Source organism: Lissotriton vulgaris, chromosome 10 (assembly GCF_964263255.1).
Source record: "Lissotriton vulgaris chromosome 10, aLisVul1.2, whole genome shotgun sequence".
In the NCBI taxonomy this organism is placed as follows: domain Eukaryota; kingdom Metazoa; phylum Chordata; class Amphibia; order Caudata; family Salamandridae; genus Lissotriton; species Lissotriton vulgaris.
Genome location: NC_141698.1, coordinates 452,188,417 through 452,210,891, shown reverse-complemented (window position 1 = coordinate 452,210,891; position 22,475 = coordinate 452,188,417). Strand labels below are relative to the sequence as shown.

General features: G+C 49.1%; 2 protein-coding genes across 4 annotated transcripts in view; one reads left to right on the top strand and one right to left on the bottom strand.

Moving 5' to 3' along the window:
* The window catches only part of LOC147685394 (uncharacterized), a 374,955-nt gene extending 359,506 nt beyond the window's left edge, over positions 1 to 15,449 (bottom strand). The window contains exon 1 of one of the 3 annotated variants that reach the window (XM_086941307.1): positions 14,936 to 15,449. In XM_086941307.1, coding sequence (XP_086797433.1) covers positions 14,936 to 14,953 — 18 coding nt within the window. In that variant the 5' untranslated portion in view covers positions 14,954 to 15,449. Of the gene's footprint in view, positions 1 to 6,993; positions 7,014 to 14,935 lie in introns of those variants that run through there. The other 2 variants (XM_086941308.1, XM_086941310.1) reach the window with 2 other exon arrangements.
* Positions 15,450 to 15,746: 297 nt separating this feature from the next.
* STUB1 (STIP1 homology and U-box containing protein 1) overlaps positions 15,747 to 22,475 on the top strand; it is a 216,909-nt gene continuing 210,180 nt past the window's right edge. Inside the window, exon 1 of the mRNA XM_086941306.1 lies at positions 15,747 to 15,941. Within this exon, the coding sequence (XP_086797432.1) occupies positions 15,804 to 15,941 (138 nt within the window). The 5' untranslated portion in view covers positions 15,747 to 15,803. The remainder of the gene's footprint in view (positions 15,942 to 22,475) is intronic.

The window sequence follows — 22,475 nt, the reverse complement described above, 5'->3', positions numbered from 1 at the left end:
CCGGAGCAAAGCACCGCGAAAAAGACCAACACGGCCCCTGAAGAGCAAAGAACGGGTCTCTCGCAAGACGAGATCCAAGAAAGAGAAAAAGCCCGACTACACGAACTTGAAATGGCCCGACTCAAGATGGACATAGAACTCAAGTTGGCCGAGCAAAAAATAAACTTAGAGCACCTTCGCCTCCGAGAAGAAAGAGAGGAGAAACAGAGGCAAAGGGAGCTCGAGGAAAAAAGACTAACGTACGAGCACGAGCGGAACCTAGCCGAGATCAACCTGCGCAAACAGAATAAAGAATTAGGGGTGCCCGACAGACCGTCCACCCCCGGGACCACGGACAAAAAAGTGCACATCCCCAAGGATGTGGTCCGAGAATATTTTCGAGAAGACGACATCCAGCAATGGTTTAAAGCATATGAAATCGCGATGACTGCGCACCGGATCGATAGAGCCGACTGGGGAGCCGGCCTATGGGGCAAATTCCTCAATGAGGGCCGCGATACTCTGTTACAGCTCCCAGACCACCAGATGACCTCCTACGACCATATGAAAGCGGCCCTCCTCACTCGCTATGGCCTCACGCCCGAGATGTACCGTCAGAGGTTCCGAGACTGCACACGCATTCCAGGTACAACTTGGGTGGACTATGTAACGTACTTTAGCCGAGCCTTCGAAGGCTGGATCAGAGGGAACAACGTCACGACCTACGAGCAGTTGTTCAATCTGATGGTATGGGAGCATCTGTCCAACAACTGCTTCATTGAACTACGCCAACACCTCCTCGACAGCAAGTTAACCGATCCCCGGCAGCTCGCAGCCGAAGCTGACCGGTGGGAGATCACCCGAGTGGGCCGGAATGGGTCCTACGAGCAGAACAGGAACAACAATGGTCACCACCGATCCAGAGGAGGAGGAGGGGGCCAAGGACGAGGAAGAGACAACACTCCGGCCGCCCCCACTACCAGCACCACCCCCCCGGCCAACCGGGGCAGCACCCCGGCGCGACCGGGATACAGAGCCAATGTTACATGTCACCGATGCCAACGAGTCGGCCACTATGCAAATGACCCAAGCTGCCCGCAGTATCAGAGCCCAAGACCCCGCCAGGTGGCCGCCGCGGCACTAGGGGAAGAACAGATCTCCGAGGAACAAGAAACAGACGAGCAAGAGTATCAAGGGTGGGAGCCAGCCGCCATGACTCTCGCGTGCTTAGGAGGAAGAGACATGGTCCCGCGGGTCCCCCTACCCGCTAACACCCAAAAGTACGGCCAATGGGTGAGCATCAATGGACAACGGGCCGAAGCCCTTCGAGACACCGGGGCCAGTGTGACAGCCGTCCGCTGTCATCTGGTGACCCCAGAGCAATATCTACCGAACATTCTCTGCCCCGTACGATCAGCCGACAACTCGGAGAGTCTGTGTCGGATGGCCTGCGTCCCCTTTGAGTGGGGAGGGGTCTCCGGCATGTTGAAAGTAACGGTCCGAGACGACGCCCCCGTGGACTGCCTCCTCGGAAATGACCTGGAAAGCTCCCCGTGGGCAGCCGTGGAGCGAAAAGAACACTTGGGGATGTTGGGCGTCCCAGACTGGGCGTGCGTCACCACCCGGTCTATGGCCGCCCGTGCCAACCATCACCCGGAAGAACCAGAATGGCCGGCGCCTCCGCCTCCGGTCGCCCCCGCCGAGACCCCCGACCAGGGCATCCCCCTCGAACCTGCTCAACCTTCCGACCTTGCTAATCTCGACCAGTGGGCTCAAGAAGGGGGGCCCACACAAGAACAATTTCGTCAGGAGCAGAAGACCTGTCCCTCCCTTGAGGGACTCCGACAACAAGCGCTCGCCCAAAGCGCAGGGGATACCTCCGGAACTCATTGGGTCTACTGGGACAATGACCTACTGTACAGCGAGCAACGAATCGCCGAGCTGGGGGCCAACCGAGTACTAGTGGTGCCACTCCGCTTTAGAGACTTCCTGCTAAATCTGGCCCACGATGTCCCCCTGGCAGGGCACCTGGGACAAGATAAAACCTACAGCCGCCTAGTGACCCACTTCTTCTGGCCAAAAATGAGAAACGATGTGCACCAGCATTGCCGATCTTGCCCCACGTGCCAAGCCAGTGGGAAGAGCGGCCGCAAATTAAAGGCCCCCCTGCAACCCTTTCCCGTAGTCACGACCCCATTTGAGAGGGTCGGAATAGACATTGTGGGACCCCTAGACCCACGTACAAGACAAGGCCATCGCTTCATCCTAGTACTAGTGGACCACGCCACCCGCTACCCTGAGGCTATTCCTCTCCGGACCGTCACAGCCCCAGTGGTCGGCAGGGCCCTGATGGGGATCTTCTCCCGTGTGGGGTTCCCCCGAGAAGTCGTCAGTGACAGAGGCACGAACTTTATTTCCAAATACATGAAGTCCCTCTGGCAACAGTGTGGGGTCACCTACCGCTTCACGACCCCCTATCACCCCCAAGGAAACGGACTTGTTGAGCGGTTCAATCGCACACTAAAAGGGATGATCGGGGGATTGGAAGAACCCCTCCGTCGCCAGTGGGACGTGCTGCTGCCGTGCCTCCTCTTCGCCTACCGGGAGGTCCCACAGAAGTCCCTAGGCTTCAGCCCATTCGAGCTGCTCTATGGGCACCCAGTACGGGGGCCACTCAGCCTGATCAAAGAAGGCTGGGAGTTGCCTCCGGCCAAGAGTCCTCCAGATGTCTTCCGGTACCTCCTCACCCTCCGCAACCAGTCCCAGCGGTTCAGAGACCTAGCGAAAGCCAACCTAGAGGCCAGTCAAGAGGACATGAAGAGATGGTATGACCAGAACGCCTCATCTATTGAATTCGAGCCGGGGCAACAGGTCTGGGTAATGTCCCCCACAGAACCGTGCGCTCTCCAAGACAAATGGACGGGACCCTTCAAGGTAATCGAGCGCAAGGGACCCGCCACCTATCTGATCGATATGGAGTCTGCCCGGAATCCGCTCCGAGTCCTCCACACCAACAGACTGAAACCCCACTTTGCACGAACAGAACTCAGCCTCTTGATGGCCACAGACAACGGGGTTGAGGACGACTCCGAGCCTCTCCCTGACCTCTTGCGGACCCAGGAGCAAGACGGCTCCGTGGATGGGGTCCGACTCTCGGAGACCCTCACCCAGGAACAACGCCAAGAGTGCCAAGCCCTCCTATCACGATTTGCCAGCCTGTTCTCCCTCACCCCAGGTGTCACTTCTTGGTGTGTGCACGATGTGGACACCGGAGACAGCCCTCCTATCCGCCACCGGGCCTACCGCGTACCTGATCGGGTACGGGCCTGCATCCAGGCGGAAGTAACTAAGATGCTCACGCTCGGGGTCATCGAGCCCTCCGACAGTCCATGGGCCAGCCCGGTCGTACTGGTCCCCAAAGCAGCCGCCCCCGGAACCACACCCGAACTCCGGTTCTGTGTCGACTACCGGGGCCTGAATGAAGTCACCAGAACGGACGCACACCCCATCCCCCGGGCAGATGAACTGGTCGACCGAATGGGCGCTGCCCGCTACCTCAGCATCTTCGATCTAACGGCAGGCTATTGGCAGATCGGCCTCACACCCCGAGCACAAGAACGTTCTGCCTTCTCCACCCCCGATGGCCACTATCACTTCACGGTCATGCCCTTCGGCATGAAAAATGCCCCAGCGACTTTCCAACGGCTCGTCAATCAGGTCCTGGCGGGGCTCGAAGAGTTCAGCGCCGCCTACCTGGATGACATCGCTGTGTACAGCCACCACTGGACCGAGCACCTCCACCACCTCCAAGCAGTGTTGCAAGCCCTTCAGCGAGCTGGCCTCACGATCAAGGCCAGCAAATGTCAAATTGGACAAGGGTCAGTGACCTACCTCGGACACCAAGTGGGAAGCGGTCTAGTGGCCCCTCTTCAACTGAAAATTGCCGCCATCCAGAACTGGCAACCCCCTAACACTCAAACTGAGGTGCGAGCCTTCCTGGGCCTCACGGGCTACTACCGAAGGTTCGTGAAAGACTATGGTACCATCGTGGGGCCTCTCACCGAACTCACGTCGAAAAATCAGCCCAAGAAGGTGAACTGGACCCCAGAGTGTCAAGCGGCCTTCGAACAGCTAAAGGCCGCCATGTGTTCCGCTCCTGTACTCCAGGCCCCAGACTACAGCCGGGAGTTCGTCGTCCAGACGGACGCCTCCGACCAGGGCATTGGGGCGGTCCTGTCCCAGGTGAACACCGAAGGCCTTGATCAACCGGTGGCCTTCATCAGCCGGAGACTCCTACCACGGGAGCAACGCTGGAGCACCATAGAGAGGGAAGCCTTCGCTGTGGTATGGGCCCTCAAGAAGCTCCGACCCTACCTTTTTGGCACCCACTTCCGGGTGCAGACTGACCACCGACCCCTGCAGTGGTTGATGCATATGCGGGGGGAAAACCCAAAACTGCTACGCTGGTCCATCTCCTTGCAAGGTATGGACTTTACCGTTGAACACCGGCCTGGGTCTGACCACGCCAACGCGGATGGCCTGTCCCGGTTTTTCCGCCTCGACGAAGAGAGTCCCCAAGAGGATGGGTAACTCTCCCCGCCTTCAGCTGGGGGGGACGCATGTTGGACAGGCCACGTGACGGGCCGCTCTCCCCCGGCTCGACCAAGCCCGAGCCAGTCATACAAGCACCACACACCACCATTGCACGTCCTACGTCCCCTCAGGGACACCTGCCCCCGAGCATGATAACCTCGTGGGTCCGATCCACGGCCGACCCACGCGCCCAGCCCGGGCCGCCATCTTGGACACTTCGCCACGAGGCCGCCTGGCCCCCGATCGACCTCAACCCTGGGCCTAGCCCGGCCTCAGACATTCCGGCACCACCCTCCACCCAGGAGGTGAGCGAGCTACTTGGCCAGTCAATGGGAGAAAGAGGTGTCGATGGTTCTCCCCCGGCCAGTGCCGCTCGCCCATCGCCTCCCCGGGCGCTGGCTCCACCCCCCTGCTGGGTGTCTGGACTCCCTCATCCCGGACCTCCCGACCTCCAAGTGCGAGGGTCCGGACATCAAAGCACGCCAGCCCTATAACTGGGGCAGCTCCAGAACAGGAAGGCAGTTGTATCTTGGAGTCGAGAGACGTAAAGAGGAACTCATCCTGGACGGACTACTGGCGCTGCCGTAGCTCTGTCCTGTGCACCATCGTCCTGCCTGTTGGCGCTGCCACAGCCGTCGTAACCTTCATCCTTCACCGTCGTCCGGATCTGCTGGCGAGGCCGCGGACCGTTGTAACTGTCATCTGCATCGGGACCTGCTTGGCTTCTCCACGGCCCGTCGACCATCCTTCATCCATCTCGGGACCTGCTTGGCTTCTCCACGGCCCGTCGACCACCCTTCATCCATCTCGGGACCTGCTTGGCTCCTCCACGGCCCGATCAGCAACCACGCCGAGCTCGAGGATTGAGAGCTATTGAACTCATTGGTAACTAAGACTGTCCCGCTACCCTTTTCCTCAACCAGAGATCAGAACCGAGGGGACCCCTGAGTCCAGACCTCCTTGTATTTTATCAACGTAACCTAAGAAGTGCATATAAAGTCTCGTTAACCTTCAATCTTGTGTGGTGTCCGTCTGTGGGGGGGAAGTTACTTATCTGTACAGTCGTTGGAGACGGCTCTCCCTGGAGACCTCTCCCCGTAATCTCGGCCGACCCTCCCGGTCCGTCTAACACTGACCAACATTCCAGAAACATCAGTTGGCAAGACTTTTATCATCTTAACTGCTTCCCTTCACTACTACTGCACCCAGCTCACTCCTCTGGGTCACCATTGCCACTGACTGCCTCCGCCGGTGATTCGAGGAGCACTAAGGATCTGTAGACTGTAGTGACTGTTACCGTTTGCAAAACGGGCTGGTTGTGCTATAGTGGGGGTGTTTACGAGGGGGCTAGTACCTTGTCCTAGCGTATAATTTCTGGTTGCCCTCTCAGCTAATAGAGGCATAGAGCTGCAAGGCGATAGTTGAGTGTCACTGTAACTTAGAGCGCAGTAAGATAGGGAACTAAACTGACACTAGGCAACAAAATGGGGAGGAGGGCAGGCCTAGCTCGAGCCAAAACGGCAAGTACTCCCCCACTCCCCCCAACATCAATAGACAAAATGTTTCAGAGGGCTATAGGGGTGGTGGATTCTGAGATCGAGTTAACAAAGGCGGTTATCACTCACCCCCGATTTGTTTATCTGATTACGCAGCCAAACTCACTCCAAATCCAGCCAGAAGTTCACCCTCCTCCACCTTCCGAGGTAGAAACCCACAAAAAAGCACTGTGTAAGAGTAGAAACACTACGAGAATCCCCAAGAATGGAAAGCGCAAATTAACATCCGTGGCTGGACCTAAAAAAAAGAAACCTTGTGAGGGCAACACTGCTCGTATAGAGGGGGGTGATGAGGGAGAACTCAGTGCGGGTAGGCTGCTACCAGCTAGCACAGACAAGACATATCCATCGTGGGCACTAAACTTAATGGTAGATTTGCAGAATAATCTGAGGGCTATCATCAAAGAAGAACTGGCACCCCTTGTTAGTCTGGCGACAGGGGAGGCCAGATTAACCTACCCACCTAACGATCGCACCTCCAAGCCTAAAAGAGGGATCGATGCATGTTGCCAGTCGGAGAGCATGGGTTTTAGCCCCACGTTTGGGTTGGAGGGGCAAGCACACAAGGGCCCCGCGACTAGGTATGAGATAGGGAACCAAAGTGTTCATAGGCCTCAGAGGGATAGGAGCATTGGCCTAGAAAATAGAGTTAACAACAGGTCACCTCGACCAAGTCACTGAGATGCACTTAGCTCGAGCCACTAACAGAAAAGAGAGCAGACAACCAGCACAGTGTGATAGCGAGGGGAAGAACGTTCGCCCAAGCCCAAACCTTCCAGACATAAACCTCCCGCCTGCTTGCTCCCCGTATGTAGCCATTCTGACAGCCGTCCCGCCCATCAAACCCAACACCAAGGAAACTCACCTGGGGCTGAGAAATAAATGCCTGTTCTGGCTTTCAAGACACAAGCACTTCGACTATGCCAGGGCAGGAGAGAATATAATGGTTTGAAGAGTAGGGTGGGTGGGAAACTGCAGAAAAAGCAATGAGGTGAGTGTGTAGTTATAAATTGTAAAAATCCCCATACGGTGACCAATTTATTTAAATCCCCCATTAACTGCCATAGTGCTACAACAGTCATGAGTCTGCATCCCCTGAATTTCTTTTATGCACAACAATGGCCATTTCCCAGAAGCTGTGTTCCCCCCTTAATTCCAGTCGTTCGCCCAGGGCCCCCACACGAGGGTAGTTGGGCTCCCCACAATAGGCTTCCCCCATTCAACATCCCGGTGAACAACAGATATGATGCTTTGGAGGAGGTGAATTGAACTGGGAGAGGGACCATCCGGGGTTGGGCACTCACAAATTGCAAGACACGACCCCAAGGGAGCAGCAAGGTGTGGCTCGAAACGAACCCCTGAGGTTGTTGGTCTATGCCACTCCCACCTGACTATCCAGAAAGGCGATAAAACCAAACCACACCACGTGAGGTCCTTGCTGTGCAATCCCTTGCCCTTTTGGGAGACATAAGCAGAGAAGGTGCAGAGAGGAGGAAACAAGATGTGTGTTGTGTGGTCGACCCTGGTGCCTTTCCAACACAAGGCGCTACAGCCATAGGGGTCATGAATGGGGAGAGCGGGATGAGGATACTCTCATGGAAAGTGGCAGGCCTTGAAAATAAATTGCCCTGCCCTGAATTGGTTGATTTTGTCAACAAACACGACATCTGTATTTTCCAAGAGACCTGGGCCAGGGAAGATCTTTAAAGGGTGGGGTTTGCCACCTATAACATCTCAGCTACCACGGGGAGGGGAGTCCCTCTGGTGACTTATCCATCTGGGTAGGCTCCCACCTTGGCTGTAGGGCGGTGCAGATAACCACACCCAAAAACGACATCCAGTGCGTCCTGTTCTCCTTCCCAACAAAGACGAACATTGCCCTAATCGACGTGTATTCTCGCCCTGTTAACATTAGCCAAGAATCTGCCACCATTGCCCATCTGGGACAGTTTATTCCCACTTTGGATCCAGAGACACAGCTGATTGTAGGGGGGGATTTTAACTGCAACTTTGAACCCCTTACTGATCCTTCACACTCGGCCCCAACGGAAGAAGATATTTACTGGTCTATTCCCAGTCCCCTCACTACTCCTATCAAAGTTTGGTCCCCACTGGCTATCCAGCTAAATTCACTTACCCTAACTTTCTCGCTAAGGGCATTTAATAGCCAGACTAAATCCGACCAGCCAGGGCAGACCACATTCAATAGAGTAGGACAAGCTTCCTTTATGGATTATATTTTGGTGAAAGCAAGACTTGGGGATAACATTCTTGACTTTCACATCACACAAAGGCAGGATAGCGACCATAACGCCCTGATTTTGATCCTAAAATCATGGGATCTTGGCATCTACAAATCATCCCCTATGCTCCCTAATCTCCATAGTGCACTAATAGTGACAAACAATAGAAGAAATGTTAGATTGGGTCACATCCAACAGTGGCTAAAGTCTACCAGTTGGCAACTCCATCCATAGCCAAAATGTGGGAGGCAGCCCAAGTGGAGGGCCCCACCATGGATCTAGACAAGGTAGGGAAAACACACTCAGAGCTCTGCTTGAAGCTGGCGGATGTTTTTTTCCCCTGTGGTGGGTGCTAGCGAAAACAGCCACAATAAATGCCCTGGTTTAACGCCAAGTGTTGTAAGGCCAAGCAGGGTCTATTGGATGCGGTCAAGGCCAATGACAGGCCGCAAATCAAACTTGCTAGCGTTAGGTACAAATGGTTCACCCATCAGGGGGGAAAACTGGGAACTTGAGAGGTGGGAAATGCTCAGGATTGAAGGAATGACAATGACCTGAAAACCTTTAGGGCAATAGTGAGCTCGGGTGATAGGGAAAGGGAGACCGGCAATCGAGCCAAACATAGCCCCCGAAGCCTGGGAGACTTGTTTTGAGTCATTGTATTCGCTCAGGGATACTGGTCCTGCCAACCTACCCAGCAGTAGCACAGCACTGGAGTTCCACTTGGAGGGGGACACAGAGATCACCATGATCGAAGTGAGAAACGCTATCAACATGCTCCACCGAAACAAAGCCCCAGGTCTAGACAAACTACCGGGGGATCTTTTTCGTGAAGAACCCACAATATGGGTTCCATACCTGTGTGCCTTATTTAACGCGGTACTGAAGGGCATGAATCCCCCCGATACTTGGCGCAGGGCTGAGATTGTACTCATATTCAAAAAAGGCGGTCCCCTCTCACCCTCCAACTATCGGCCGATCAGTTTAATTGATATTGCCCATAAACTCTTTGGTCGGCTGCTTCTGGACCGCCTTCAGGGCTGGCTGGAAGAAGAGTAAATACTAATTCCTTACCAGGCCGGCTTCAGAGCAAACATGGCAATCGTAGACCAGATATTTAGACTACAACTACTCTACTGAAAAACGGTGACTATAGAGGGTGGCAGCCTCTATTTAATATTTGTTGATCTGAAGTCTGCCTTTGACCTCGTACCCAGGGAAAAACTTTGGAAGGTGTCGAGCGACCTTGGGATCCCTCCATACCTTCTAAATGTCATAGAGAGGCTCCACTTGGAGAATTTCGCACAAGTACGCTGTGGAAAGCAGGGGGAACTTACTTACTGCTTTCCTGTCCAAAAGGGGGTACAGCAGGGATGTGTTTTAGCCACTACTTAATTTTGCCTTTTTATTAATTGTCTTATCGACCATCTTAAAAAAAAAACGAGGACAACGATGCCCCCAAGTTAGCCTCTGGGTAGGTCCCTGCGCTGATATTTGCAGATACCCTGCTACTTTCAAAATCGCCTATGAGCATCCAGCGCATTTTAGATGGTTTCGCAAATTTCTGCAAGTTACGAGGGCTGTGGATCAATTTAGCAAAAACTAAATATATGGTCTTCAACCCTCCTCACATGACCCGACCGAACCCTTCTTTGCAAGGCACCCCCTTGGAAAGAGTCCAGATATTTGATTATTTGGGAGTTACCCTGTCAGAGAACTGTGAATGGGTTCCACAGTTGGATAAAGCAAGGCTCAGGTTAACACGGTCAGTGGACGCCAAAATGAAATTGTATAGAACCTCAGTTTTTAAACCAGCCGCCCCTGTGGTGGAAATTTATAAAGCCCAAGCGAGGGGTGCCACACTATACGGGGTGGAGCTATGGAGGCACTGCCTCACCACTAATTTGATAAAGGTGGAGAATAAATTCATGCAGCAGCTCTTAGGCCTACCCCGCAGCACCCCCCCCCCCCTACACCCCTTGGAAATGAGGCCCTTAGATGAAGAAATAACCCTGAGACCTTTAATTTTTTGGCGGAGGATGTGGGTGACCCCAGAGCTGTCTGTTTACAGGGCCGAGCTAACCGAGCTCTTATCCATTTGTACCTCAAAGAAAATCCACTGGCTGTGTCATATAAGGGATCTTGCCTTTCAGCTGGGCAAGCTGGACCGCTGGAGAACACCTGAGATAGCATGTGCCAAGATCTCTAGGTTGGACCTAGTCAATTTGTATAGAATAGCTAAGTTAACGGCCATCCGAGAAAGTGCCTCATCAGGTAGTCTAACAGGAGAATTTCTACTAGTAAAAGACGTATACAGCAAGGAAACTTTTTCAGACTTCATTCAACCCCCATTGGCTAGGAAATTGTATGTGCAACTGAGATTGGCGACCCTTCCACTAGCAGCACATACTAGCAAATGGGTAAGAGATCAAACAGTTGAATGCCCTGCATGTAAATATAAGGAGGAGTCTGAATTACACGTCCTGCTCCTCTGTCCTGCCTATTGGCTGTCGCACAAGCGTTGGTTAATCCAACTATGTAAGAATCTAGGCTTTGTGCGCTGCGTTGAGGCTTACAGGGTTTTAAAGTATGACACTCACCCACCAATTGTCTTTGCTGTATCACGTTTTCTAAACTGCATGTGGCACATGCGCCGGGCTTACCTAAAGCAGATTGTATGGGGATGATTGAAGGTATGAACTTGCGTAGGTTGAGCATATTTTTACCCATGCCCTGGGCTTTGCATCGTCATCCCACAATTTTATTCTTGTATACATTTTAGAGTTTTTATCTGAGGATGGTTGTTTCTACTTGTTTTTTAACCGGCATATGTTAGTAGTATGCATTTCTTTACATCCCTGCTGTACTCATGCACTGTGTTTCTTGTACTCGTGAGATGATTATTGTATATGAAGATGGTTGGCAGTCTCTCCCGTCTTTAACCATAACTGTATATTAACTGTTTTATTGTTTGCACTTTTATGGCCCTAGAGGCCGAAATTAAGTATGAATGGATGGATGGATATTATCCCACACGGAATTGTGAATTAAAATAACAATTGTCCTGTCTATGCTGATGTTGCTGTGTACGGCATCTCCAAGTTATGTAAAGTTTGAACCCCAACCAGGTTATAAGACAGATTAGTCCTTTTTTTCTGTTTCAGACCAGAAGGAAGACTGGCCGATAACGCTATATACCCAAGAAATGAATCCTAGCAGCAGAAATGGGCAGAGTTAATTATGTTCATCCAGCAGTTTAAATATGATAGGAGTGCTGATTGGTTACTGGACATTCTATTATGACATATGCAGTTATTGGCTTTCTGGGATTTGTGATTATACTTATACATCTCTTTGATTCATAATTTGTTTACATGGCTACTGTTTACAAATAAAGCAAAGATGATAAAGCATAATCTTCGCCTCCGTTTCCTTAATAGAACTGAACATTTTTGTTCACAAATTCTATAAAGAAACAAGTGGTGGTTCTAGTCCATATCTCAGGACACACAGCTCAGAGGAAATTAAACTGCCAAAATCTTAAAAGCATTTTTAAATGTGACGTTGATATTCCTTTTTAGGTCTCGCCTGTCGATGCGCATGCGCATCGAGCAAGCGAGACTATGGGGGCTTATCCACTCTTTAACCAACTTGCAAGGAATCGTGGCGATTCCTTGCAGTGCCCGTGACTTTTAAGCTCAATACGCATGCGCATTGAGCTTAAAAGCGCGTGCACATCAGTTCCCTCAGCCGCACTCCAGGCCCCCGCTCCGCCCCCTCCCCTGCCCGCCGTGTCGCATTTCTCCTCCCCCCTCCCCTTATCTGCCTTCCCTCCGTCTGTTCCCTCTCCCCGCTCCGCCCCCTCCCCTGCCCGCCGTGTCGCATTTCTCCTCCCCCCTCCCCTTATCTGCCTTCGCTCCGTCTGTTCCCTCTCCCCGCTCCGCCCCCTCCCCTGCCCACTCTCCCTTTCTATTCTCCTTTACCACTCCACTCTGGACTCCTTCATTTTGTGCTGTTTGACATATTTCTTCTCTCATCCAACTCTTCTGCGGGCTCCCCTCCTTCCCACTGTAGTTTGCAACAAATCCATCCTCCTTAAACCGTGTACACCATTTGCCTTTCACCCCCTCCATTCCCTCTCCTGTCGCTCCCTTTAAATTCCCCCCTCCTTCCTTTTACTACCACTTTCCCTCTTTGTCACAAAAAACCCTTTTATTCACTCGCTTTTCGTCTCTTTCTCCCCTCCTCTCCTCCTATTCTTTTCCCTTACCCTGTCTTTTCTCCCCCTTTTGTCTTTCGAATCCCACGCTCTCTCCCTCCCCTCACCCCCTCTCATTCCCCAACCCATTTTAGAGCTCAGTTCGGGAAGTGCCTCTTGGCAGCCGTGAGCTGCTGGGTAATTGCGCGTTTTGTAGCATTCCCAAAATGCATCTTTGACAGCTTGTCCAATGCTTCAATCTCTCCCCCAAACCTAGTGGGGCAAGTGCTACGCTGCGCGCCGCAGCGGCGCTCCAGCGCGCCGGTAATGTTTCCAACCCACTGATATATCATAAGCGCCATGTGCTGTTTTGTGGCTGAATTTTTTTTTAAAAAGGGGAGCGGATATTAAACATCATACGGTATGTTAATGTCAAGTACGCCTGGATACACATTGAAGACTTTGCTCTGACTCCAGCCTGTGGGCTACGAGCTAATTAACCTTTTCCAACCATCCCTGTATTTTTTCTGGATGTCCACTTCTAGAATGTTAACGGCGGTGCACTGTTCCGTTTGTTGATTGGACTCTGCTGAGATAACACAGCCCCCTCCCCTGCCCGCCGTGTCGCATTTCTCCTCCCCCCTCTCTCTCCCTCCCCTCACCCCCTCTCATTCCCCAACCCATTTCAGAGCTCAGTTCCGGAAGTGCCTCTTGGCAGCCGTGAGCTGCTGGGTAATTGCACGTTTTGTAGCATTCCCAAAATGCATCTTTGACAGCTTGTCCAATGCTTCAATCTCTCCCCCAAACCTAGTGGGGCAAGTGCTTCGCTGCGCGCCGCAGCGGTGCTCCAGCGCGCCGGTAATGTTTCCAACCCACTGATATATCATAAGCGCCAAGTGCTGTTTTGTGGCTGAATTTTTTTTTAAAAAGGGGAGCGGATATTAAACATCATACGGTATGTTAATGTCAAGTACGCCTGGATAAACATTGAAGACTTTGCTCTGACTCCAGCGTGTGGGCTACGAGCTAATTAACCTTTTCCAACCATCCCTGTATTTTTTCTGGATGTCCACTTCTAGAATGTTAACGGCGGTGCACTGTTCCGTTTGTTGATTCGACTCTGCTGAGATAACACAGCCCCCTCCCCTGCCCGCCGTGTCGCATTTCTCCTCCCCCCTCCCCTTCTCTCTCTTCTCTGACATGCAGTGTGCGGCCCTAACTGAAGTAGTGTAAACCCCGGCGCACAATAGCCAACACCCTCACTCACCCTCAACCCCTCACCCTCAACCCCTCACCCTCAACCCCTCACCCTCACTCACCCTCACCCACCCTCACTCACCCTCACTCACCCTCAACCCCTCACCCACCCTCACTCACCCTCAACCCCTCCCCCTCAACCCCTCACTCACCCTCAACCCCTCAGCCTCACCCTCACTCACCCTCACCCTCACTCACCCTCAACCCCTCACCCACCCTCACTCACCCTCAACCCCTCACCCTCACCCCCTCACCCTCACTCACCCTCAACCCCTCACCCTCGACCCCTCCCCCTCAACCTCTCACCCTCACTCACCCTCACTCAACCCCTCACCCTCAACCCCTCACCCTCACAACACATATTGTGTTACAATAGGTGTCACATTTGCGAAAGATAAAAATATTGGCATTGTAAATAACAAAGCTATTAATTCGCTATTTTCAAAACAAGCACATAAATAACAAATGTCTCCTTTACAATACTAATAGCTCAAACTTTCCTAATGCGAGACCTATTGCATTGCTGTGCTTCTCTCCCCTGCTGCACTCTCCTGCTCTCTAGAGATGTGGCCTAACGACCAGAGCTGCCATCTAAGTCACGTAAATACAAAACATGTTGCATTCCAAATGCTATAGGTGTCACATTTGCGAAAGTTATAACTATTGGCATTGTAAATGCCATCAATTTAGCAATTTTAAAAACCAACAAATAAATAAAATATGTCATTTACAAGACCAATAACTCCAACTCTTCTAATGCGAGACCTATTGCATTTCCAATGCTTGTTGAAATTAAGTTTAAACTACTCACAAAGAAAACGAATCTGAAACAAAAGGCAGGTTGTCGACGAACGGCAAGTACCGGAGAGATCGCTGAATTATTTTCTGAAAACTTTCTGTATATGTTACATGTATAACTTTTTGAAGAAACAATAAAGAATTGAGACATAACAAAATAAAAGAAAGGCAGGTAGAGGGATATGGCAAAAATACAACGTATTAATAGCCGGTTCGGAAAGTTAAGCTCATATTTCTTGTTATAACAAGCAAATTTAAGTAAAGTATATCATATTTCCAGAGAACCTCATATCTGTGATAATGCCACTCACCACAGTAACCTCTGACATGGCCTTGTGACGTTAGTGACCAACCAACGCGTTCCAGTGTTGTTGCCTACAAAAAGGAGCGTTGGGTGTAGCAACAGAGGACTCAACAAACACCAGCGTCAATGTGGAGGTAGTTTCAAGGGAGTGAGAACGACAAGCTGAGAGGCTGGCGTTACAAACCAAATACTGCGCGCGGGAATCTATGCCTCTCGCACAAGTGGCAATTGCTCCTCCTAGGGAAGCCACCAAAGAAACACATGGGATTGTAATTGGCTTACCAACACTGGAGGCCGCTGTCATCAAACTTGCGCGGTCTAGTGTTTATAATTAGAGCTGTTGTTAGCCTGTTGATTGCTTTCTTGCAGTCAAGTTTACGGTGTATTACATATACAAAAGGGGCAGCCCCAACTACCCCCAGGTTTTAAATTGGGGTTTAACGATCAAGGTGAAAATCTCAAAATAGTTTATATTCTTAATATACCCCACTCCTTCAATAATAATTTAACCGTAATCGTTCGAATTAAAATCATTGTGATTGCAATATGGCCGCCACGAAGAGACAGTTTTCTAGAACGTCTGTCTTCCATTCCGGTTCTGTATAGCGGCGAGACGCTGTTCAGGGGACTAGAAAATTTGGAAGAAACATGAATGGAAAAAAACGCGTGTTTTAACTTGTATGACGAGGAGTACCAGTCATCGTGCTGATGTCGGAAATAGCAAAAAAATAAGCCTGACTACGTTATGGCTGTCAATTCGGCTGTGCGCATTGCAGCCACAGTGAAAATGGACCTATTATAATATGACGAAATCCGTTGACGTAGCCGGAAGTTGACTAGGGGAAGGTTCCGGTTTGTGCTGCGGCGGTCCCAGGATGAAGGGAAAAGAGGAGAAGGAGGTCGGGGTCGGACCCGAAAAAAGCCCGAGTGCGCAGGAGTTGAAAGAGCAAGGCAACCGGCTCTTCACCACCCGCAAGTACCAAGAGGCGGCTGCCTGTTATGGCAGAGCAATTGTGAGTGAAGTTGTTCTCTGTTGTAGAGTGGTACTGCGGGGAGTCCTCTAAGTCTATTGGAGGAGTCATGGTTGCCAAGGATTGCGCGACCACAACAGCAGGATTGATGACACAAATTAGCATGGTGGTGTCATCCCGCACTGGCTCATGTTTTGTTAAATTAATCTGGCAACAGCTGGCATTCAAGCTTAGTTTACCCATTTTCCAGCCAGTTCCCACTGAGTTGCTCAAGAATGGCCCATCTTCATGTCCACAGTCCAAACGAACAACAGCACACTAACAGGACAGCAGTATAGAAAGAAAATGCACTTACTGTCCAATTTTGTATCACACTTTTTCTACCAGTTCAGGACATTTTTAACAAATTGAACATTTGGACATGTAGGCAAGCAGTAATTCGATGGCTAGATGGTTCATCTCCTATGTTGGCATGTAGGGGGGTTTAATATATGATGAAAACCCAATCCCTCCTACAGCAAGCCGAACAGGGAATTATAGCAAAAAACTGAAATATATTTCATTTTATTCTTCATATGATCAACAGACTCTAATTTAAGTAATAGTTACATATGTGTTTTTAACTTTTTAGAAATGTTTTTGTAATCATTTTTAATACTTTTATACAATAAAATTGACTTGACTACCAGTCCACAAGAACATCTTTTAAGGTTGTACCCATATAAGTACATTTTTTTCCTGTAGTCGACATCCTGAACATCTGAATTAACAGCCAATGCAAATGCAGAAAAAGAGCTTTGTGAGTGTGATATGGTTTTTTGCTTTGGATCGTATGGGTATATACGTGCACAGTGTTTTGTACTAGAAGATCCATCATGTTAGTGCCACACAACGATTTTGCAGTGTTCACCAATTTCAACCGACAACTCAAATAGTTCGATTTCGGTAACGCCTAAGTACCTTAATCATCACGAGTCCATGTTGTTCTTGCCTAGTTGGCGGTATAGTCTTTTTCAGGTGTCCTGCATACCTCAATCAGTAGTATATTGCCTCTCTTATTGTGAGCTGTCACATACTTAGGGACTTGATTCAGAGTTAATGATATATAAAGCCCATGACATAAAGTAGTGACCCTTGTACAGTCTGGTTAGTTATTTCCCTGCTAACGCATCTCTGTTCCAGGATACATTAGCTGTGCACTGTAGTGTTTTCAGTTAGTCCGATCAGCAGCTGCGAGGCCATCATTTCAGACCTCCACGCACCTTTAAGAACCTGCTCATGCGGTAAATTGCACCTTTTTAACAGGTTCAGTCTTTAGCATTCACACACACAAGCAGTTCAGTAATTGCCTTTGTGTTGTCAAAAGAGCAGTAGTATATGCATCTTGAGTGAACGGTATTGGCTGCCCTACCATTCCACATTCATGAAATAGTTTTCATGAGACACCGCTTTGCTAAACTAGCGCGTATTATTTTTTTGCCACTTTTATTTTCAAGTCACCAGAGACATGTGCAACCTGCTAAGGCAATGACTACACATCTAAGAGAATTTCAATATAGTCGGAAGAGTAAAGTATACAGTGGAGAGTCCTCACCACAACCTGAAGAGCAGGACGGTATTACGGAGCCAACTAGAGCACAAGTGTGTGGTTTTTTAAAACAGATTTTTATTGCTTTTAAAAACAAAGAAAACCATAAGAGTACATCTCACTTATGTTGTCATAAGTACATGCGAGTCTCATTATACATCATAGTGCATTTAAACATGATAGTTCAAGGATATTATCCCCCTACGATCGCCAGGATCACTTTAATAGCAAAGCGGCAAATGTCCAGTCTGGCCCTCGGTTCTTCTCTCTGCCGTGCTGCTTGAAGCACACAAATAGATAAGAGATTCCTCGGATTGCCAATCCTCAATTAACATCAAACAATGAACCCCCTCTCCCCCAGACATGTCGCTAAATCGCTGAACCTTATGTATATAGTTGTGGAACAATGCAGCAAAATACTATGTCAGTGGGGGTCAGCTTCTTAGAGCACAAGGTTGTATTTTAGAGGAAACAATTGCAACCCAGAGAGCAGGAGGCTACAATAGGTAGGAGACTTGTCTAGTCTAGAAAACAGAAAATGCATTGGACTGGGGTCTCTTTAAGTATGCAGCGGGGTGCACCCCAAGATTCTTCATTGGCATCAAGTGGCCCCCTATGTACACAGGCTCAGTTGTAGTAGCCCTTTGTATAGCATACATCACAGACTGATTATCTTCTTGGAGCTTAAGTGTTATTAGTTATGAAACCATTGAGCTAACTCAATGTGTTTGGAAAATGTCCTCTTAACCAAACGTACTGACACGCAAAGAAAGACCGTAGAGATAGTTAAAGGTGATGCAAAAATATTTTTATTCATGCAGGTGAAGGATTCCCATCTACCTTTTCTGACTCTGCCAATACAAGCTACCCTCTAATTCCCCATTCTTGGGGAGGAATGTTGCCTGCTCCTAGATCTCTACCTTTGTTGAAGAGAGTAGGTGGTATACTCCCTGACTGGGAATCTGTCTTACTTCCAGGCAGAGGCATAGGTCCACTTTGGTATCCACTTGGGCTGCTCTGAAATAGGCATTGAAAAATAGTTGTGGACACCAATATAACTTTTGCAGTAGTGCTTGGATTTCGACCCCCCCCCCACCACCACCACCACCACAAAGCCACATTACAGAGACAAGAAAAGCTAGAAGGAAGCATCCTAAACTCGATCACCACATTTATTGAGGCAGTAAAAGCTATGACAGCGTATCCTAAACTGTAGTGTAGTTCCTATATTCCCAATAGGCTCTGCGCATTGGAATAATATATCCTATAGGTGTGACGTAGGACTTATGTCTACTAGGTCTCTATCGAATATATTAGACTTAATTGTGAGTGCCAGCTAGCTCAGGTCACTAGAAACTTTCTCGAGTTCACAAGAATGGATTTAGTTTCTGACAACCGCATAAACATGACACCTTTGTTTCCCCAAGATAAAACTGATCTTCAGAGTCGTGGAAAAAATAGATAGATATTTCACTCAGTCACTCGTGCATGCTTCGTTTCACCAGAGGTGCAAAGAAATAGATAGACGGGCGTTTTCAATAAAAGGATTTATTGAACAGTCTTCTTTCTCAAGCATAAGAAATGAACTGCTACAATCATAAAACTGGTTGCAAAATATAATGCATACAGTAGAAAGAGTAGAATAAAATAATACTGTAAGAGCATTGTATGGTTCCTAAACCATAGATAAATACATATATAAATAACAGAGGCTAAAAGTACTCAATTGGTGCTTCTAAAATATGCCTACCCCGATGTACCTAACCTAAACTTAGTACGAGGGAAGAAGTAAGTGAGGTGTAGCATAAATGTACTATTCTTTGCCAAGAAGGTTTCTCTTAGGGTCTAATCAGCTCCGTACCCTGATTTGGAATGAAGAAGGTCCAGCTCAGGACTCGATTTCCCACCAACCCGCAAGGGTAGCTTGGAAACACTGGAGCTGGATTTCTCGGCAGGAGAAAAGACAGCGTCTCTCTCAGTGCGGCTGCTGGATGGTCGGCTTCCTTCGGCATTTGCTGTAGCAGGATGCGTCGGGCAAATAGATAGTCGAACTGCTCCAAACCACCGTGTGTTTGCTATGGCAGGTGTGGGCATATTTATACCTTGAAGGTACCGAGTTTGACATAAAGGTGGACATAATAACGTCATCAAAGAGTCTCCGTTCTTTGAAAACTCCATGAGTTCTTGGACAAGTCAGTTTTCGAGCAAGGTAAAGTCCCTAGCTGCTGAAGCAGAGTTTTCCAAGAAATCGTTGTAGATTTTCGGAACTAGTGGAAGTAGCCCTGCCGTATTTGGACTGCATGAGCTATGTCTAAATATGGTTATGATTTCTATGCCTATATAAGGATATGGTTATTTATACCTATATAAAGGCATGAATCTGGAACTTTACAATAGGGTCCTAAAATGGTACACAACACCCACTCTAAGTTATCATGTTCATCTAAGATGAAGCACTAAAACATATAATATAGAGCATGTGTTTACAATCCCACCCAAAAACACATAAAATGTATTTGAAAATGGGTGTACACGAAAAATGCGCATTTGTACTGATCGCATTTAAAAGCAATGATTTCATTGTAAGCATATGATATGATATTAGCAATGCTAACTGAATGAATCACGAAAATCTATCTATCTATATCTTTACTACTATTATAAAGGAAGAACTTTGAACCATCTTTCGGTCCCCCGCCGAGTCCAGCTAGCAAAGTGAGAAATCTAGGCGTCATCTTCGATGCTGGCCTCAATTTTATGGCACATGCGAATAAAACTGCGGCTTCAGCTCATATGAAATTGAGAATGATTAGGAAAATACTACCTTTCCTACCGAACACGGCCGGGAAAACACTGGTCAGCTCACTAGTCCTGTCCTCCTTGGACTATTGTAACGCTCTATTCTTAAATGCCCAAGTCCGAGTGACAAATAAGATGCAGTCAATCCAAAATGCAGCCGCACGAATGCTGGCTGGGATCCCCAAGTTCGCACCAGTTACAAACATCATTAGGGATCTCCATTGGCTCCCGATACGCAGCCGTATCAAATTCAAATCGCTGTGTATTGTTTACAAGTCACTCAATAATCAAGGTCCCCACTTTCTCAAACAGAATTTTCTCCATCATGTCCCAACCCGATCTCTTCGTTCCTCTATTCAGAACTTTTTGGCTGTGCCTTGCACTAGAACAGTCACCTGGGGCGACAGGCGTTTCCTGGTTGCCGCCCCTAGACTCTGGAACACCCTTCCTGCACATATCCGAGCAAGTCCCTCCCTGTTCACATTCCGCAAACAGCTAAAGACGTGGTTATTTGACCAATAGCCTTGTATATCTTCTTTACCCCAGTTGCTGATCCATCCCTTAACTAGCGCCGAGACGCCCACGGGTATTCGCCGCGCTCTACAAATGTCAATCAATAAATAAATAAACATTTGAGGTGGGTAAACTCGGGAACCACAGAGCCAATCCACACACCCGTTACATCATTGTAATTGTCAGGGTATGCAGATGGACATAGGCTATATAAATTAAAAAAATATAAGTTATTTAAAAAATTTATGAGAAAAAAAAGTAGTCCCATGGAAGTAGCGCCGGCCGTGACGTGCGTGCTGACATCAGGAGCGCGGGGAGGAGCGGCGTCCAGGAGCGCGGGGAGGAGCGGCGGACATGAGCGCGGCGAGGAGCGGCGGACAGGTGGGGAGGAGCGGCGGACACTCTGGGAGGAGCGGCGGACAGGCTGGGAGGAGCGGAGAGGAGAGGCGGACAGGCTGAGAGGAGCGGTGGTGAGGAGCGGCGGACCGGTGAACTCAGGAGCGCGGGGAGGTGCGGCGGATGGGGTAAGGCTCCGGGGGACCCACAGACCATGTCGGGGCGGGCGGGGGCCCTGAAGCCTGATTGCTCCCGGACAAGGTCGGGACGGGCTGCTAGTTATATTTATGAAATGGCTCTTAGTTACAAAAGAAAAAGTCTAGGTCATTCCATAGCAGAATATACAAAAATTTTCGGGTTTGGTATGCTTATTAGGTCAATATTGTTCCCAGGAAGTATTCAAAGAATTCTTGTTCTCTAAGAATAGTTCTACTTTAAGCAGATTACTTTGTACCAAAGTTCATTGTGTTTTGGAAAAAGTCAAATCAAATCGTAGAATGAGAAAAAAAAATAGAGTTCAAAGTTTTCTGTGTTGAAAAAAGTGAAGGTCGAACTTCAGATTTCAAAAGAACGCTGTGTGCTAACTTCAAAAGTTATTCTCGGTGTCGGGAGAAAACATTAAGTCGTCAAGGCTGGCAAAGAAATAGTCTACCACAGTAGATGAGAGTTGAACCACTTCATTAAGAACATCAATTGTACACAGATGTGAAGTATCACCGTCAGCCATGTTCGTAGTAGATGGTACCTGTGTGACTGTTTGTCCGCGTATCACACCTTCAGCTGGAATTGCCGGTGAGATCTCAACGAATGCCGTCATCCGGATTGGTAGCCGTTGGGGCAACACAATACATAAGCCGTTACCGGACTCAGTAAAGCGTCAACATCCGTTGGCATTGCTGATGGAAGTGTTAGACAGATATCTAACACGCATTCCTCTCCACAAAGCAGGCATCGTAGAACAGGTAAGATGCAATCTTGCCAGATCGGTCTGAATGACAAGAACCATGTGGTATTCAGATCTCTTAAACGAGCCAAGCCAAGGATCTGTGTTATTCTTTCACGATACTGCATTGCCAGGAGAGCATTCTCCATGGTCATTTGGGTATCGCTGGTGGCCGGACTTTCCATAACGGAGCAGGAGGAATAAAAATAGGATCCCTGTTACGAGTCCCAAGATGAGAGGCAGGCCGCCGCCGAACACATAGTGCACGAAGTTATTAAAAATACCTAGTACTGCTTCAAAGGGTGCTAACAGTCCAGAAAAAATCGTCTTAAATACATTTACAATGCCGCTGGAATCAGACATGTTTGTTTAAGATCTGACCTAACATTTCTACGAA